Here is a 19,945-nt window from a genome sequence, read left to right on the forward strand (position 1 = left end):
CTTGTTCGTCCAAGTGAAGACAGGACCTTGATATCGGAGATCATATAGACCCATTTGAGTCATACAATCCTTAAGCTCAACCATTCGACTGGTCATGGAGTTTACATCATCATTTGAGTGCTCCGAGGGATGAACTATTTGGTTAAAATCACCCCCCATCATCCATGGGACAGTATCCAGCGAAAACGTTTGGCAAGTGTTGAGGAGTTCAACCCACAGGTCCGTTCTCTCCGCACTTTCATTTGAGGCATAGATCGCTGTGTAGATAAAAGGAGGTGATCCTAACAGCTTAACTTCACATGTAACTGCTTGCCTTGATTGTTGCAGAACACGAACTGCAACTGAGTCTTTCCAGAGGATAATGATACGACCATCATCATCCATAGAGTGGTTGGAAGTGTAGTTCCAGCCTCTACAAAGTTTGCTCATGAGGTGACTTAAGTTGTGATCCTTGATGTGGGATTCCAAAATGATTCCAAAAGATGGCTGATGACTTGCAAGCCATTGACAAAAAGGGATATGCTTGTCCGGGTCATTCAATCCGCGGACATTCCAAAAAAATATTTTAGTATTCATAGATGCTAATCAATGACCTCTTCTGGAGGAAGAGGACCATGAGTAGACAACACATCAAAAGGGTTGGGGCCAAAAGAGGTTTGAAAAGAGATAGAAGGCAAGGGGGTTGGTGGCCTAATAGGAGATTTGGGGAGGGAGAAAAAATTTAATTGGTCAGTAAAGGAAGGGAAGGGCTGAGAGCTGCAAGGGCGAGGTCTTTTCTTTGGTTGTTCAGGAGGAGAGGTGGGGGAAACAAAAAGGGAAAGAGGCTGGACAGTAGCTGAAGGTGGATCATTTGGTGGGGGAGGGTGGGACTTTTTTGGTGGTTGAACAATTAAGGGCAAGGGGGTAACAGCAGGAGGCAAACACGTAGGGGTAGAGACAGGGGGCTCATGGAGGGGAGAAGGGGGTTTCTGTGGAGTAGGAGAGGCTGCAGGAGACTTATGTGGAGTATAAGAAGCTGCAGAAGACTTCTCAGGAGGAACAGAGGAGGAACTTTCAGCCACCTTCTTTGGTCCAGAGGCAGGATTAAGCCTATCAGATTTTGAAGTTCTCTGCGACTTAGGGGCCGTATCATTTGTTTCAACTTCTTTACCCTGACGGCGAGGAGGGTTCTGCTTTGGAGGAGGCTGTTGGAGACAATTCTTCATGATGTGACCAAGTTCATTGCAATGGGAGCATGTAGGTGGCACCCATGGGTATGTGACTAACACCTCCACCACTTCTCCTGATTGCCTAGTATATTCCACCACGGATGGCAAAGGCTTAGTCAAATCAACCGCCACTTTGACATGGGACATAGTCAAGCTGACTAGGTTAAGTGTGAAGTCGTCCGTTTCTTTAGGATCTCCCACTAGACCGGCAATCAGGCTTAGACCTTCCTCGTGACGAAGGTCTAAAGGAATGCCTTTGAGGTGGGCCCAAATCTGAATGGATTCCAGTGGAGGAGAGGCAGTGGAAGCCGATGATGTCCATTGAACAGCCTGAAACATCGAGTCTCCAATATACCATACACGTTTTTCTAGGATCTTTTGTCTTAGATAGTCAGACGGGATTCTTACTAGCATAGAACGTGTGTGGGGATTAGTATGTATCTCTACACGAGTACCCTTCCCCCATAAGTGGTTTAGGACATTTTGAGTATGGTTGAATGGCGGAGGACGACCGTTGAAGTAGCAGATGATAAAGTCTTTATGCAGCTCCGCACCCTTCTGAAACACACTCTCCGGTATGAGGACACGAGGACGGCCTGAGTCCGAGACAGTTACCGGTGCAAGCCTACGGAGTGTTTTATCCACAGATTTTCGGATCCTTTCTGCTATTGGAGGAATGGGCTGAGACGAGCTTTCAGTGTTTGTCGGCTTAGTTTGTAGGGGAACATGAGTGAAGGGAGGAACCTGAAAGACAGGAACAGGGTTAGGGTTAGGGACAGTTTTAGGGTTATGATTGGCATTTTGTGGGGCTTCAGAAGGAGGGGGAAGCTTAGGGAGGGGGTTTGAAGCTCTGTTAGTATGGATTGGAGATGAAGTTTTTGGGGGAAGAATTTTGAAATTATCAAAGTTTGGAACAGTGTTCCCAGATCTAGGAAGAACAGGATCTGAAATTGCTGAAGTTGAGGTTTTTCCGTTGAAGGATTCAGTTGGTGGTACGCTCGAACTCTTTGATGCTGTAACTGAACAAGATTGCAACAGAGTACGAGAAGTTTTTGAGGATTTAGAAGTAAGAGAGCTGGGGGAGTTAAGGGGGGGGAAACGAGCAAGAGAGAGAGGGTTATCAGGGTCAGGGTCAGGAGGGTCGGGGGGGGGCGCGAGGAAGCGACGATCACCAGGGGTGAGAAGCGGAGGAGACAAGGCGGAAGCACTGTTGGCAGGGAACCAGGGGTTCGCCATCGGCGAGAGAGGATAATTGATACTTTAAAAGCTTTAATCTTTTAAAAAAATTAATGCGTTTTGCCAAAAATGTCTTTGATAAGAGACATGTCAGATTATAGATAATCGAAGTGTTTAAAAAAAAAAAAGATAGATGATCGAAGTGTATTTTTGCTGAGATTTGGCATCTGATAATATAGATTCATGTTCATCTCGTAAGTTTGGAATAGAGGGTTATATAACTGAAATGTAGTGGTCTCGTCTACTCACCGTACCAAAAGAACACCTTGTATAGGAGTAACATTTTTTAAAATATGTATGTGCCAATATTAGATTATAAATATTCACTTATTATAATCATATAACGTAATAGTTATATTGTCTGTTAATTGAAATATTGGCTTGTATACAGTACAGTTAGGATGGATAACGCGGTGACAACATAATTTTCATTGGTACCAGCCACTCCGATAAAGTATAACTTGGCCTCTGCAAGACTGCAACTACATTCTTCCATATAGCGGGCCGGGGGGATTTTTATATATCTACGTTGCCGCGAGTGTAGCTAATCTACCCTTTATAAGTTTATAACACGAGTTCCCAGTCTTATTCGACTCGGTGCTTTAAGCGTTTACTTGGAAGAGATAGATAACAGGAATAAACATCTCGGTTTGGATCAAGCTTCTTAATAATTGAATCACCATCATGAACTCAAGATTCTACTCGATACAAATCCAAAAACGGCACAAAAATTAGACGTACACCTTGTGATTTATCATATCGTCTACAAGGGTCTGGACAAACATCATTTTCTGGCTAGGTTAAGTGAGATCTTAAAGAAAATAATAACATTCTGCTAATTTCATGGATCTAGAAAGTAGAAACTCTTACTCACTCTATCATAGCATTCAAAGATCACATTCTAAACTACTCTGTTTTGGATTATTATATACATTTGTAAAGAGTTTGTAACAAGAAGATTACCTATATCATCCACAACAGGTGGGGCTTTTTCAAACTAAGATGCTAGAAGAAAACGAAACACACAAAATGAAAACTACACTTGTCTCTCACTTATAAAATGCTTAAAGAAGCTTCACATTCTGAACGTAGTTAAGATAGGTGTGGAAACTCCCACCATGAAACGCTTCTAGTCCTTGGATTCCAACTTTTGTGATGGTCTTTCTCTCCACGTTGAAGTAGATGACATAGTAAGGCACTCTTTGGTAGCTCGGGGAGAAGACGATTTCATTTGTACCAATCATTCCAGCAATGTACATGGTCTCTGAAACCACATCCTCCCAGGAAGGTGGTAATACGTATATGTGATTGAACCACTCGTGCTTTGCAGCGTCTCGTACAACCCACAGCTCAAAACTTGTTCTTGCTCCACTAGCATCATGAGAATCTCCAGACATAAGCAAACCTAGTTTCCCATCGTAGTTTACCAGAGTTGTTGAATCAGGTATTGCTTTACCGAACTTGACAGAGCTGAACTTCTCGGACCTCAAATCGAAAGAAACTACCATAGAATTCACTGAAGATCCGGCTGCTCTAGCTACGTAGTAAAGAACACCACTGATGCATATCCACTTACTTGAAGAACGATGTGGGATGCAACACTCGACCAACCTCCATGACAGTTTCTTGGTTCCTAATGTCAGAACTTGGTGCTCCACAGAGATCCACTCATTACTTACAAGCGAGCTGTTCATCGACAATAACTTGAGTTCTTTCTCCATCGGCTCATATCCAAGATAGCTCTGCACTCCATACCTCTTTTTCGAGATCAATCTCGGTAAGGTCAAGGACTGTCCCGTGCTGGGGTTACATATCACCGGAACATGCACTGGTCTTTGCAGCCCCTTAAGGTTCCGATCATCTCCATAACAGAAGAAGCCACTGGTACAAGTACAACCATAGAATCCATTGGAACGTGGGAAACGCGCAAGATGATTGGCGGCTACAACGTACGAGTTCTCTTGGGGATTTTCAGGCTGAGGTGACGAGATGAAGATATACTTACTGACGCTGCGATCTTCCCTGGCGAAAAGGAGCTGAGGGCGAGCGCAAGATTTGGTCAAGAAAAGCTCTGTGAAATCTTGACGGCGAAGCATGGAGGACCAGAGCTTGCATGCGCAACGACATCTCGCCACCGCCTTCGGCGGCAGCCTCGAGAATATCTCCATAGCGAGGTCGTCAGGTACCGGCAATGAGTTCCGATGACGTCTGGTCATCGATCGTGTAACGCCTCGATAATTGGTTAGTTCGCCGCCCTTCGAGACGTTCTGCCGCGGTGGTTGCATGGCGGAGACTCTTGAGTAGAGTTCGTTATCGTTCTGGAAAGACTTGAGTTCGTATCGAACTCTTTGTGTGTTTATTTCTTGGAGGGAGAGTTCGTATTGGTTTTGAAAGTCTTTTATCTTTATTATAAAGAAAGAAAATCAAGAATTAGAGATTATGCACGTTAAAGCCCATGCACGAACTCTTCGTGTTTTCTTTTATGCAGCCGCTTTACTTCTACAACTTGTTTTGACTTCGGTTAATATAACAAATCCAAATTATAACAATTATAATACATGCCCAATTAATGTTGGCTTTAGCATGCATAATAATACGAAAACGGAGAGTTTAATTTCCAAAACAAAACGAACTCTCGTGATCCAATAAAAAGTAATACCAACTCTTCGGAATCTACTCAACTGTCACTTCCTCCAAGAAAATACAACACGAAATTCTTTGGAAACATACACTAAACATACACAAAGTACGTTGCTGTAATACTACCTATTGGTAGTTGATTTTATTTTTATTTTTGGCTTTTTAGGGTCTCATTTTGTCCCCGAGCCTGTACTCCACGTACTTTGGTTGAGGCTTCGTCCTTGATTGGGTTTTTCCCTTGATGATGAATGAAACTTTCAGTGTTAAAAAAAAAAATTCTTTGGAAACATACACTAAGCATTGCATGCAGAAAGTGAAATTAATATCTTATTCCATTTCTCTAATTATTAACCTTTACTTTAACCAATCATGCACACACTCCGTTTTCTCGTGTTGATAAGAACAGAAATAAACTTCAATTCTCAGTCTCAGATAATCATTACTCAAGTGTCTCCGCCATGAAGCCGCAGCGGCAGAACGTCCTGGAGGGTGGTCTAACCATTTCTCTACGCTACGCGCAATCGATGATCAGACTTCATCAAAACTTATTGCTGCTTTCTGATGATCTTATTTTGGAGATATTTTCAAAATTGCCTTCTAAGTCAATAGCGAAATGCCGTTGCTTATCCAAGCTATGGGCGTAAACGCTTCGAGGTCAAGGTTTCACAGAGTTGTTCTTGATCAGATCTTGCGCTTGCCCTCAACTTCTATTCACCTTCCAAGATGACAGTAAGGTTATCTTTTTCTCGTCGCCTCAATCTCAAAATCTGGAAGAGAAAAATTCAACATCACTGTCATTTTGGAAGGTGAATAGAAGCTGAGGGCGAGCGCAAGATCTGTTCAAGAATAACTCTGTGAAACCTTGATCTCAAAGCGTTGACGCCCATAGCTTGGATAAGCAACGGCATCTCGCTATGAACTTCGAGGGCAATCTTGAGAATATCTCTAAAATGAGATCATCAGGAAGCAGCAATGAATTTTGATGAAGTTTGGTCATCGATCGCATTACGCATAGAGAAATGGTTAGACCACCCTCCCGGACGTTCTGCCGCTGCGGCTTCATGGCGGAGACACTTGAGTAATGATTATCTGAGAGTGAGAAGTGTAGTTTATCTCTGTTCTTATACAACACGAGAAAATGGAGTGTGTCTGCATGATTGGTTAAAGTAAAGGTTAATAATTAGAGAAATGGAAGAAGATATTAATTTCACATTCTGCATGCAATGCTTGGTGTATGTTTCCAAAGAATTTCGTATTACTTTTTATTGGAGGAAGAGACAATTGAGTAGATTCCGAAGAGTTGGTATTACTTTTTATTGGGCCAAAAGAGTTCCTTTTTTTTTTGGAAATTAATCTCTCCGTTTTCGTATTATGCATGCTAAAGCCCACATTAACTGGGCATGTATCGATAAAGCATATAAATTTCATTTCTTAAGGGTATATTGGACTTTAAACTTTTTTTTTTAATTTTATGATTCATCGTTACAAATATAATGCAAACTCTCAAATAGTGTTTTCTCTCTCATCTCTGTTCTCTCTCTCGTATCCTTCATAGAGAGGAGATTGAGAAAGCTTTGTTGTCAGTTTTTACGATGGTTTTCTTCGCCATCGTTCAAGCCTCTCACCGGCTTCGGTCTCATCCGACCGGTTTTGGTCTCCGGCATCGCATCTGTCATGATGGATGGTCGGCTTTGGTCTCCGGCGTTCTCACCTTTCTATCCGGTGAAGAACGGCTGGCTCCTGTCTCCGCGTCGCACTTTACTTTGTGTTGACGGCGGCTTCTCCTCGGGTTCATCCCGATTTTGTTTCAGTCTACGGTTCTTGTGGTTCCTCATTGCAATCGACTCTCTTCTAATCTCCTGTCGTCTGATCTTTCTCCCCTCGTCAGAGGTTGTCTCATCTTCGTGCTTTTCTTTATCTTTAAAGGTGACCGAACTGCATGCCGGAAAGTTGATGGTTGATTGGTCGATTGAAGACGATTAGTTTCTTTTCCGAGCCGTAGACCTGCAAAGCGTCTGGGTTTCTGTGAAGGCTGCTCTCTGATGATGGAGCTCATGTGATTAAACCGCTGGCGTTATGGCTCTTCATTTTGCTAAAATTGTCCGACGGTCTCTTCTTTCTGATATCCTGTTTCCGGTGTGTCCGGTGGATCTTCGGGAAGTTGCTCCGGTGACGATTTTCTTGTCGTGAAGATCGGTGGCGTTTCAATTCTCGGACACGTGTCTCTCCATCGCTATCAATGTAACGCGTGGATGTGTTCGGGTTGACTCACCTTCTTCATTTTGGACTTTTTTATCTGGTTTTTTTGGGCTTTCTTTTTAGCCGTGTTGGGTTTTTTTGTTTGCCCTTGGTTGGGCCTCCTTGTATTTGCTGGTCTCTAGCTTTTGTGCTTTTATAATACAAGATGACAAAAAAAAAAAAAAATAATGCAAACTCTCTTCTTCTTTTTTTTCACACCTCCGGTTTACTCGAGCTTAGCAAGTTATTGATAAAGCCAAAAAAAATTGAAAAGTACTCAAGAAGATATACACATACAATACAATAATTTATGTATAAAATAACATTTTCATATATAATATAATTTTATATATAATAAAACAATTAAATTTGTGAAAATTCTCAAAAAAAAAATGCTTTTAAGATAATTATGGCAATTGAGCTGTAAAAATAGATGGAGTTTTAAATTAATTTATCAACTAGCTTAAGACCCGCGCAATTGTGCGGAATGAATGTTATATATAAATTTTTTTATCTATTATTATTTATTTATATTCATTTAAGTATTATGTATATAAATAAATTAGATTAAACACATAAATCAAAACAATACATCTTGTTTATTTACGATATTTTTTAGTAAATAAATCAAAACATTCATTTTATTTATTTTATATGTTATATAACTAAATTTCAATGACATAGACATATATATATATAGTATATTTTAATATAAATATTTATTATTGAAAATTCATACTCATGTGATAAACAAAAAATTCTAATGTGCAATTTTTTGAATGCAAATTTCAAAATTAAAATATCAAGGTTTCAATACATTTTCAATAAAACTTTAGAAATTATCATATTTAAGTATTTTTCTATGTTATATAGTTTAATTTTAAACTATAATAATATATAATACGAATGTCTAGTAAATGAGACTTCATATTCATATGATTTATGATCATTTGTATTTTTTTATTACAAAAAAGTTAAATCATTGATCACAAAATTTTAGTGTGAGACATTTAACGTTTTTATTAATTTATAGCTGTTTTAAAAACTCAAAATATAACATATAAGAAATTATTTTTTAATTATATGGTCAATATGATTGTTTAAAATATTTCAATAATATAAAATTAAATAAAAAAGAGCTAAAATACAAAAACTATTATCAAATATTTATTATTCATAATCATTAATTGTCATATATGCATTAACTATATAAAGCAATTCTGTGGCGTTTATTTAAAGAAAATGCGAGAATATTTTTTGTACACTATTTATCAATTTAGTAGCTAGTTTAATAAAAAGTATAATATGGACCAACCTATTTATTTAAGAATTCTAAATTTCATTCTCATGGTGACACGTGGCTACAAAACAATGTTGTAATGTTCTTCAATTAATATAGTGTTCAAGGGATTTTGGCTTACATGAGTTTACATAAAAAAATATTACATAAAAGGATTTTTGATGAAATGTATTCGGGTGATTGTTTTCTTTTGAATAATTTGGTTTATAAAAAGAATTTTTAAAATATTTATTTATTTGAAAATTATATAATTAATATTTATGTGTAACATCGAAATTCGGATACTTATTCGGTTTTTGGTTTGTTCCAGTTTGATTTTACTATTTTGGTTTTAGAGATATAAGATTCGATCGGATAATTAATAGGATCCAAAATTGAACTGAACTTACTTTTCAGTTCAGTTTAGCTGGATTCTTTAATTTCGGATAAATGTGTACATGCTTTCCACAAAGCCTATTCCATCATACCTTTGTTTTTAATGCAGCTACTTTACTTTAGAACTTGTTTTGACTTATGTTAAAAATGCATTAAAAAAACTATAGCCTTAATATGTAACGGCATTGATCAGATCACAGTTCACATGGGTGCCATTTTAATTAAAAAAAATTATCTGCAACGGCATTGATCACAGTTCTCAGTGTTTGACACAAGATTCTTAGGCTGCTACCGAGAACTCCAACTTAACTTTTAATCTTCCATGCACCAGACTTTTTAGAGCTCATTTCTGCACAGAAACAGCTTCGACTGTGGTAAATGTATGTTTTGATTCTTGACCCTCGGTTTCAAAACCGACGAGCTCGTCATTTCTTACTGATTGGCAAGGCAAGATCATGCTAATAGTCTCAAAATATCAGATTGTTAACTAAAAACAAAGTATATAGAGGTATACAAAAGAATACAACAAGCAACTGAATGGACTCGTTTCCTAGTTGATGACAAAATTGTCAAAACAGATATGTAGCAAAAAAACAGACAAAGATACAAAGTTGAGTTACCCGGTGGAGACTTTCTTTGTTGGATTATAAACGCTGAACTCGCCAAAGTCTCTTCGTCCACTGGCAACAAAACAAACCAAATTCTTGTAAGAATCTCTCAAGTTAATAATGGCAAATGTGGTTTTAAGTATAGCGGCTACCTGTGAGTAACATCCCACCCACCAGGCAAATGGCGAGGATGAAGAGCATCAACAAACACTTTCCTCCATCTCTGACAGAAATCTCGAACACCATCCTCTCCATATTCCTTCAAAAGATACTCTACAACCTGTTTCCCGTGCGGTCCATGTCCCAACAAAGAGAGCTTCGAGTTCTGTTGGTGCAATATGTTTCCATTACATTGAGTATCATTTAGCTCCGGAGCTCCATCTCCTCCACTATCATCACCAACCACGCTACTCTCTCCATTCATATCACCTCCAAGAGGAGCTTCCTCACTATGTTCTTCTACTGAACCTGTGGCAGTACAACAATTATATCATTATGCATTGCCCTTGACCAGTATGTATCATATGATATCACTACCATTGTTACTGTTTTCTTGTTTGACAGAGACAGTGACACCTTTCTTCCTTTCGAGTTTTCTTCTCTCGTGAGGACTCATCCCAATAAGCAAAGCCTTTTCCAAATCTTCTTCAGATATGTCCCTCCCACCGTAATACATCTTCACAGTCTATATTAGATTGTTCGAAATGACTATTAGAAATATTCAGTTAAATATTAAGATAATAATCCCATTATTACTATCATACCTGCAACAACTCCTCACGGCGACTAGATGGCATCCTATTCCCATGCCTCAACAGCGCCATCGCAGCTGTTCTAAGATGCAACGGAGACACACCTGCATCTTCAGAGTCACCACCTGCTGATGATTCACACTCCACCGAATCAAGCACTCTACGAACAAAGAGAGGGATCCCAAACTCCGCAGCCACTTCTTTCTTATACCTCTCGGCAGCAGCGTGCGCAACCTCATGACAATCCACACAAAGCAGGACTATATCATGAGACCTGTGACTCTTCAAATGCTCAGGGAAATGAACTCTATAGCAAGAAGGTATTATCCTGTAACGAAGATAGTGATCCCCTTCGCCACACCCAACGCAAATGTTCTTCTTGCTCTGGATGTAAAAATCATTCCCTTCGTCTTCAGGACGCCCCTTTGGTTCGAACAACAGCATTATCGCGAGGGGATCTTCTTCAACTAGTTTGGCAAGACCACGGCTCATGTACCATTCTAGCTTTCTTCTATCGCAGTAGCATAGTAACCGCCCGTCGTTGGCGTAGATTCTGCAGTTGTGGTAAACAGGAGCCTTGCAGGAGAATTTTTTGACGAAGAGGTCTCTTGATGTCTTCCGTGTGAACCTCTTGAGGTTATTGCGTCTCTTGGGGGTAGAGCGGTTGGTGGTTAGCTTTGTGTTGAAGTTGATTAAGAGCGAGTAGTTGAAGACGGAGATAGGGCATGTTCCTTCTGTTCCCAAGCATTTGTCGAGGACTAGCGGTAAGATAACGTCGAGCTTGCCTAACTTGTGTTGAGTCAGTTGAAAAACATCATCCAGATGACTACAAATAACAGCAGATGGGGAAGAGTCTGAAGACAAGTCAGCTTGAGCTATTGAATCATGTATTTGTTCAGGTGTAGTTGGCTGGTTAGAAGCAAGAGCGATGACGGCTTGGTCAGACAAGACATATCGTGTGCTTTCATCGTGAATCCGCGCCATTAAGTCTCTCCATGCGCAAAGTTCTCTTACAAGCTCCTGGAACTGAAAAGGAGAACATCAACATGGTGCTTTTATTGGATTAAACATAATGGTAATGAGGGGAAGGGATACCTTTGGATCCAAGGAGATGGAAGAGTTGTCTTCATGGCCGTTTAAATGACGATAAATTAACGAGGAAGCAGCTGCATTCCCGGGAAAATCTTCGGTCTCTTTAGTGTAGAGTTGTAAACAGATCATGTTTGAGCGTCTACTAGCCTCGAGAAGAAAACTGAATTTGTCATCGGTGCTAGATGAATCTTCTGATGCAATAATATTTTAGAACTTTCTTTCCAACAATAAAACAATAGTCCTTTAAAAATAATTGTTCTTCATAAATTATAGTTGACACGATCTCCGAGTTAGCACTATGTTACTAAGCTCAATATGTTCCTAAACTATAGTTGACACTATTATCATATACAAATATGTTGGTGGTTAGTAAAGATGCTTACCAATGCCTAGTTGTTTGAGCTCAGCAGTCATACTATCGGCAATGTAGAGTAGATAGTGTGCATCTGTTCTGGCATAACGCACCATCTCTTCTGACAGAGGACGCTGTCTCCAGTCTTCACGCTTCATTGAAGAATATGATCTAAGCTTAGCATAGATACCAATAGATTGTGGAATAAGAAAAAAAACAAAATATATATTCATTAATGTTTAAGGACTCACTTGCAGCAATTTGTTAGTAGACACTCCACAAACTGACTCAAGTAAATATGCCAGTGACCTTTGAGGCTTTGCCAACACCTCACATGCCTTGGCAGTATCAAACATATTAACAACATATATGTGGAAGTCTCTTTGAAGCCAGATAACATCGTTGTCGGCTCCATGAAACACCTTAAAAAGCACAATTTTAGATTAATATTCAAATAAGGATATAAAATCTTACATAAAAATTATTAAGAAACATATGAAGCGTTTTATAAGAATCTGAAACAATCAAAGCGAATAGATTCTAACAATGAACCTCTCTATATAATTACCTTACAAATATCAGGATTGGAAAAAACAGGACGAAGTATACTCATCACATCATGTAACGCAATAGTATCCACCAAAAAATCCTCCTCTTGCGTAGAAATCTGCAAGTTTCAAAAAAAAAAGTTTATACCAAAAATCAAAAGTACAAAGAACAAGATTTTAACAATTACCTGAATCAAAGCAGTGAAACCAAGAAACGATCTCAAACTATGCTGCTCTGTATCAACCGCAAAAACTTTCTCTTTCGCCAATGTTTCCGCAAGCTTCTTCAACTCAGACTCAGTCTCAACCCACACGTATGAACCACTCATCTCCAGTGAATACTCTCCCCTCAAGAACTCAAACTCATCAAGACGAGGACTCTCTAACAACACAGTGATCTCACTTTCGTACGGATGAGAGTTTGAAGGCTTCTCTGCATTGGTAACAAAACCAAAACTACACAATCAGACATGTAAATAATAAACTTTTAAAAATCTTGTCTTTATGAGATGTTAAAACCACCTCCTCCATCCTCGAGCTTCTTCTTCTTCAAGTGTTTGAATCCAGAGTAAGAGTTGTCCGCAAGTACGCGTTTGAAACCGAACTGGGGCTTCATGTCGGAATGGAGATAACACGAGCTCGGAGAAGATGTCGGTTTCCTCCTCCTCCGCCGCCGATACTCCGCCGCGAGTAGAATCGTCGCCGCCACAAGAGAGGCTACGGTGATTGCGAGTTTGACCTTTTCGTTGACCACCATTATGAGTATCTTCGAATCTCGAATCAAAAGTGTTCGTTGGTGTTTTTTCAGACCAAATCTTGCCGCCACCTCCGTGTTAGGTTAGCTTAAGCACTTTCGTTGTCAACGGCGACAGAGACCCATGGAGATCTTGACACGTGTTTAAGTCATAAGCCCGTAATATTTTGACACGTGTCTTTAGTTATAAACTAAACAGGCCTGTTACTGGACCTATACATTTGGTTTGGTTGGCCCAAAAAGGTTCATAGTATGAGAATTTATAGTATATGAGTTCCCGAACCAAATGATACTTAAGTAGCATTAATTAGTCAACATTAAACATCAGGAGGGATACAATTAAAGAATATGGATGTATAGTTTGTTGTTTCTTAATTTTTGGTTTATTTTCCACATTTGTTGTATCTTATTTTTTAATTTTTTTTCATCTTAAGCTATGTGTATAGTTTTAGTGATGTGTTGTTTGTTGATGAGCAACCGTGATTTCATTGTGTACTCTATAATATGGTATTTTTTCCACTCAACTTTAGATTTATGACTTTGTCAATGGTCGTGAATGGTATAATGTATTTATTGGCAGGTTTTGCCGAGTCTTCAAGAACTAATAAACATTTTTTTTTAAATAGGCTTATAAGACCAGCAATGTTCTTTAACAAAAAAAAAAGAAGACCAGCAATGTCATAGCGTCAGAATCAGACCAGACCAGAATCTAGAATCAATACTTGCATATTGATGCTAATCTTTATAAGACTGTTCTTTTTAGCTTTTAAAGTACCAGTACCTTTTTCTCTCATGGTACTATCTGATTTTGAGAAACATAAGAAAAAAAAAAGTATATTTTGAGGTCATGTTTGATTTCCTTTTCTTTAAGGTTATCTGGAGTGACATATAAAAGAAATAAAGTAAATTGAAATGTAGATCATATAAAAGAGACTTCTGATCTAAGAACTGCAGTGTGATGTCAGAACTCAGATAAGGTGAAGGTATATAACTACTAGGAAAAAATATACACCGACTACTTGCATATTTTATTTTTGTTTATCTTCATTTTATTGTTCTTTCTTGGAGTGCCGAAATTTAAGGAGATTATTTCTTGGAAGTGTGTGGAATAATTTGCAAATGACATAAGCCGATGGCAGTGGTGCAACTCGCTAGGCGTCTCGCTAGTCGCTACCCAATCACATTACTCCCTGATTTCATACTCATATTCAACTCTCTAACGTGTGTAATAATTCTTCTCCTTAGTGAAAATCAAATTACATATAAGCTAATCAACTGGCGTCAACCGTCCCGGAGATCTTCAACATGTAGTAATGGGTTTGTCAGTAGAACCATTGTTAAATGTTTGACATGAAATCTTTGTTTTCTCTAGTACATCAAGATTATGGAATAACCCACTAATGTTAATTGCTGTGAGATGATAAACTTTTTAATATTTTATATCACGCATGTGTGTTATTTAGTCACCACATGGTGGTGTAATTATTGTTCTTGTAAACAAATCTAATTCAGCTACAAACTTGATTTGTGTGTACCATCCTTGTATATAATAGATTCAGTATGACTTAAATTTTCTTTAAAAAAAAGCCTGAGCTCATTTCATTTGAATTTGTCATTTGCTTTTCTTGGTCTTTTGAAAACATGTTAACATAAAGTTCTTAGCACATCCCAAACTGAATAAACAACATAAAGAAGATTTATCACAACCAGAGATAATTAAGCTCACAATAGCTCTTTTTGTTTCTTCTTTCCAATACTAAATAAATAATTCTGCTCATGGGGAGGCTTCATACTAGCAGATTCTAGGTATGTTTCTCCAGTAGGATGACCCTAAGGAGGCCACAGGATCTACATTGGAAGAAGGTGGTGGCTTGTGTGGCTCCACCCTGTTATTACCTTGATGGTGTCCTATCAATATTCCGCTCGGTGAGGCCTCCTTTAGGATCTCTGTCGTCTGGTACCAATCAGGTAATGGTGTGGTTGAAGGGAAACTGTTGAGAAGGCTCTTCAACATGTCGTCGTCATCATCATCCACTGTTGCCTTCAACATCGTTGCCTCATTGTGTTTCTCGTAAAGATTAGAGTTTGATTCTGTTCATTTTAAGATTAATATGTATTAAACACAGATTAACATGAAATACATGATTAGTAAAAATCAAATATGTATTCGATATTACCGAAGATCCAAACTAGATTCGGTTTTACTTTGATTAAACACATCTACTAGGCTCTTTTTTGGATCAAATCATGCCTATTAGGCCTTCTATTAAATATAAATTAATGGTTATACCAAAAAATAATGTATAAGTTCAAATGGTTTGAATTCATATAACACTTCTTACCAAATGATGATTGATGAGAAGAGCTTAGATGATCTATCAACCGATTCTCAAAATCCATCTTCACTCTCTTGTCTTGAAACTCACATAGACCACTCGAAGAAACCCTAGCGTCCTTGAAGATTCCGCCACGAGACAAGGCTCGAGACTCCTCCAAGAGGGCGTCAAGTAATCCACTGTTCCCCGCAGGTGAATCAAGATGGACATTATTGTCATGCATAATATTAGAAGTGCACGGTGTTTGGTTTGAAGGAAGCTCTAGGACGGTAGTGTCTAGTCCTAAAGAGAAATAACTCGGTATCGTTTCATGATCTCCCATAAGACTCAAAACGTCAATGTCTTTCTTACTGGCAACGTTTGTGTCCAAATTCTCTGACATGAGTTCAAGAAGTTGGTCGGGATTACATAACTCATTCGATGATGAGGATGAGGAAAAAGTAAGAGAGAAACCAAACTGTTTATTGTCATTCTCAAAGCTATTGTTGTAAGGGGAGAACATATTGGGGATCTGGTTAAGGCCGGGATTAGTAGAGATTAAGGGATCTAAACACAGCTCTTTTGGAGGTTGAGAAGATGATGAAGACGAGGATGGTGAAGTATTAGAGGAATTAGTGTATTGAATCATATTTTGGTGATTAGGATGGTCTTGGTTTGGGAACTGAAAGCATCTAATCTCAAACTCATCATCATTACCAATCCCTAGATGCTGAATCTCGTGAGGGTATAAAGGCAAACCAGCTCGTTGTCTTCTCTTCATCCTCGTGTTCCAATAGTTTTTGATCTCGTTGTCAGTTCTTCCAGGTAACTACAATATAAAAAAACCTTTACAACTAAAAGGATAAAAAAAAGCAATAGAAGAGATGCAAGATTAATCATGCCAAACCAAAGAGACGGTAGATTCAAAACACACTGAAACATGCAATTTATGTGTTTAACTGGAAAATTTTAATTGCATATAAAAATTTAAAGCTCTTTAATTCTAGAATTGAAGTAACAAATAAGGAGAATAATAAGTGATTTTTTAAATGAAAAAACATTGTTTATGAGAAAATAAACCTGAGAAGCCATACGAGCCCATTTGTTACCCAACTTAGCGTGAAGCTCGATGATGATCTTCTCTTCATCAGGAGTAAAGGATCCTTTCCTTAGATTTGGCCGGAGATGGTTCGCCCACCGTAGACGGCAGCTTTTCCCACACCGGAGCAAGCCTGAGTTCTTCTGCACCGCGTTCCAGTTACCTTCACCGCGTTTCCTCACGTACTCCGTCAAGATCGCATCCTCTGTCGTCGTCCATGGACCTTTCTTCAGCCCTCTCGCCTCCTTCGCCGCTGTCGACGTCTCTCCACCACCGTCCATATTCGGAAGGAAGACGGGAACTCTCCGATCAAGGAGGAAAAAGAGGACTTGTTCTCTCTATTACTTGATGGATACGATGTTTGTAAGAGTGTATATTTGTATATATATAAGTATTTTTATGTGTTATGAAAATTAGATATATAAAGAAAAAAAGAAAGAAAGGGTGAATTGTCTTTTTGGGGGTGTTTGGTGTATATATTTGGAAGTGATTAAATTTTATATTAATTATTACGTAATAATTTGTTGTTTTTTTTTTTTTTTTGAACATTTTCTTGCATTAAAAATAAACTGAGAGAGTAGCAAAAGTGGCTATAGGCCCACTTTAATACAAGTCTACTAATACCTTAGAAACCCATTAGAACCTAATACCCTTCTATAAAGAAAGCCCAGACCCAGTAACCTCAACTAAACAATAGTAACTAGAAGGAAAGGGAATAACGATTGAGGAGCCCTAGTTAGAATCAGACGACGGAGATGATCACACGGGGGAAAGAGAGAACCAAAGCTGGAGGAGGTCACTGGCGATCTCATTTTGTTGAGGCCTCATCGCTGAGATTCTATTCTTGATTGTGGAGGAGATTTTCTTGATCAGCAGGCCAGGAGATCTACGGATTCCACGGTGAAGACGATCATTGCGCTCCCACCAGAGACTGTATATCGTCGCTTGCCAAGCGGTGATGGAGAGGTAAGAGAGATTGCGGTTCCCCGATTGAGACAGGAGAGAGCGAGCGACATCATTCCAAGCAGTTAGGGAGGGGCTGAGCCCTAATGTTAATGAGAAGTGGTTCCAGATCGTAGCGGAAAAGGAGCAATCAAAAAAAAAGGTGGTCACGTGATTCATTCCCTTGATCGCAGAGCAAGCAGTGCGGGTCAGTTTGCAATCCCCACGATAGTAGGCGGTCTCTAGTTGGGCTCCGGTTCAGTAACATCAACCAAGCAAGAGTTTGATGTTTTGGGATACCTCTCTTGTTCCAGATGAGTGGGAACCAAGGCACGTCTGGAGTTTGCGGCAGCAGGGAGTGATACACATAGGAACTTGAGAAGCGTCTTTGGATTCTTCCATCCGTAATCCAAATTGGAGAACTTGGCCTGTCAGTGAGGGTGATTGTGGTGAGGTGTATTAGGAGTTCTTCCATTTCATTTGTTCTTGCCGATTGGATTTGCCAGCATCCGTCTCTCCAGACGTCAGCAACAGAGGCGTCAAGATGAATGCCAGTGAGGCGAGGTCCTGTAGTTCCTATAAAGTTGATGAGCTTACCAAACTTGGTCCAGGGATCCTTCCAAAATTTGATGTCAGTTCCATCGCCAGGTTCGAACTGAAACCATTGCAAAGCAGTTTGCCTCTCCTGCAGTATCTGTTTGAACAACCAGGTATGATTCTGTCTTGGCTTCATATGCCAGAAGCTTTCATCCTTTATGACATTATCGTGAATCCAAGCTGCCCATATTGATTCGGTTCTGAATAACAGGAGCCAGAGGAGCTTTATTGTGCAAGTTCTGTTCCACTGCTCCAGGTTGCGAAGGCCAAGACCTCCTTGCTTCTTCGGTAGAGTGACCGTATCCCATGCGACTCTCGCCACGTATCTTCCCTCCAACGTTCCTTTCCATAAAAAGGCATTGCACATCTTATCAATCGCATGAATGCATTCTTTAGGTAAGACAAACGCCCCGCACCAGAAGTTTGTAATTCCTGCTATGACCGTTGATATCAGTACTTGTCGTCCCGCAAAAGATAGGTATTTTGATGTCCATGCACTGATTTTTGATCTGATTTGTTGCATCATAGGTTCACATTGGGTCATAGAGAGCTTCCTTGAGTTTAGAGGTAGGCCTAGGTATCGGACGGGCAACGAGCCCTCTGAGATCCCCGACACTGCAATGATGGACTCAGTTTCCGCTTCAGTCAACCCGCTGGTGAAGATGGAGGATTTTGCGATGCTAATGGAGAGACCGGAGAGAGCTTCGAAATCGCTGAGCACTTGGAGCACACCTTGGACTGAGGTTATAGAGCCATCAGTGAAGATTAATAAGTCATCTGCAAAACACAAATGAGTGAGATTCGAATCTTTACAGTTGGGATGATATCCTATAAGACCCGATTGGGCAGCTTCATTCAGTTTTTGAGATAGTGTGTTTATGACAATGCCAAACAGGTATGGGGAGAGTGGATCTCCCTGACGAAGACCCCTTGTGCCATTGAAGAAGCCATGGAGTCTTCCATTAATACCCACAGAGAAGGTTGGCGAGGAGTAGCAGGTTGAGTGCCATTGGATGTAATCACTAGGCAGATTGAGAGCTTTGAGGCAGGCTAGGAGATAGTCCCATCTCACAGAATCAAACGCCTTGGCAATATCTATCTTGAGGGTAAGCTTCTTTTGACCCCTGTGGTTGTGATAGCCAGAGACGATTTCTGCTGCCAGGAGGCAATTTTCTGCTAGTAATCTACCTTTAATGAAGGCGGTTTGATTAGGTAGAATGATGGCAGGCAGAAGGGGTTTTAGGCGGGCTACTAAGAGTTTGGAAATCACCTTGTAGAGGGTATTACAACAAGAGATGGGCCTGTAGTCTTTTATGATAGTAGCTCCAGGGAATTTGGGGATAAGGGTGAGGATAGTCGAGTTTGTTGCTTTTGGTAGGGTTGAGGTTTGGAAGAAAAGGGTGATGGCGTTTATTACCTCAGATCCGAGTATGTTCCAGGTTGCTTTATAGAACCCCGATGTAAAACCGTCTGGTCCTGGGCTTTTGTTTTGATTCAGCCTGAACATAACCTTTGTGATATCATCTGGCGTAGGGATCTTCGAGAGGAGGGTCGCTTGGGCAGGGGAGCAGGAGAATCTGTCAGACCGGATCATATTAGCAACCTGAGCGATCATGGAGAGAGTGGTTTTTGGGGTTTGAGGCCCAAGGATGCTGTGGAAGTGAGCAACTGCTAGGTTTCCGATGTCTTGAGGAGATGAGGCTTCAAAACCATTTAGGCCGATCAATATAGTAATTGAATTGAAAGCTTTGCGGGCTTTTGCTACTTTGTGAAAGTAACTGGTATTTAGATCTCCTGATTTTAACCAGTTTATGCGGGAAAGCTGCTTAAAATACTCCTCCTCTACTCTCTTTAACAGGTTCAGTTTGGCTAACAGCTCTCTCTCTGCT

At 39.7% G+C, this 19,945-nt stretch overlaps 4 protein-coding genes across 8 annotated transcripts; all 4 read right to left on the reverse strand.

Annotated features, from left to right (window-relative positions):
- Positions 1-581: 581 nt before the first annotated feature.
- LOC125608227 (proline-rich protein 36-like) lies at positions 582-2,444 on the reverse strand. The gene has a single exon (XM_048778210.1). It carries the CDS (start codon positions 2,442-2,444, stop codon positions 582-584), a length of 1,863 nt encoding a protein of 620 aa, XP_048634167.1.
- An 881-nt stretch (positions 2,445-3,325) lies between these two features.
- On the reverse strand, positions 3,326-4,873 carry LOC106450110 (F-box protein DOR-like). Its single transcript, XM_013891771.2, has one exon. The coding sequence runs from the start codon at positions 4,727-4,729 to the stop codon at positions 3,509-3,511; it is 1,221 nt and encodes a 406-aa protein (XP_013747225.2). The 5' UTR covers positions 4,730-4,873; the 3' UTR covers positions 3,326-3,508.
- Positions 4,874-9,126: 4,253 nt separating this feature from the next.
- LOC106447084 (protein RRP6-like 3) lies at positions 9,127-13,206 on the reverse strand. Of its 5 annotated transcripts, none has more exons than XM_013888940.3 (11): positions 12,872-13,206; positions 12,538-12,782; positions 12,370-12,468; positions 12,053-12,223; positions 11,833-11,953; positions 11,453-11,640; positions 10,370-11,383; positions 10,182-10,290; positions 9,758-10,073; positions 9,618-9,677; positions 9,127-9,346 (listed from the first exon to the last, which is right to left on the reverse strand). In XM_013888940.3, the coding sequence occupies exons 1-11, from the start codon at positions 13,104-13,106 to the stop codon at positions 9,334-9,336; spliced, it is 2,571 nt and encodes an 856-aa protein (XP_013744394.3). In that variant the 5' UTR covers positions 13,107-13,206; the 3' UTR covers positions 9,127-9,333. The 5 variants fall into 5 exon arrangements, with proteins under 5 accessions (XP_013744394.3, XP_048634356.1, XP_013744393.3 ...); XM_048778399.1 differs by having other exon boundaries at positions 10,143-10,290; positions 12,875-13,202; XM_013888939.3 differs by having other exon boundaries at positions 10,143-10,290; positions 11,453-11,637; positions 12,872-13,199.
- A 1,467-nt stretch (positions 13,207-14,673) lies between these two features.
- Positions 14,674-16,958, reverse strand: LOC106450112 (transcription factor MYB101-like). Its single transcript, XM_048778401.1, has 3 exons — positions 16,499-16,958; positions 15,446-16,247; positions 14,674-15,194 (listed from the first exon to the last, which is right to left on the reverse strand). Exons 1-3 carry the CDS (start codon positions 16,796-16,798, stop codon positions 14,896-14,898), a joined length of 1,401 nt encoding a protein of 466 aa, XP_048634358.1. The 5' UTR covers positions 16,799-16,958; the 3' UTR covers positions 14,674-14,895.
- Positions 16,959-19,945: the final 2,987 nt, after the last annotated feature.

The sequence above is a fragment of the Brassica napus genome, chromosome A4 (assembly GCF_020379485.1).
Source record: "Brassica napus cultivar Da-Ae chromosome A4, Da-Ae, whole genome shotgun sequence".
NCBI classification, from domain to species: Eukaryota; Viridiplantae; Streptophyta; class Magnoliopsida; order Brassicales; family Brassicaceae; genus Brassica; species Brassica napus.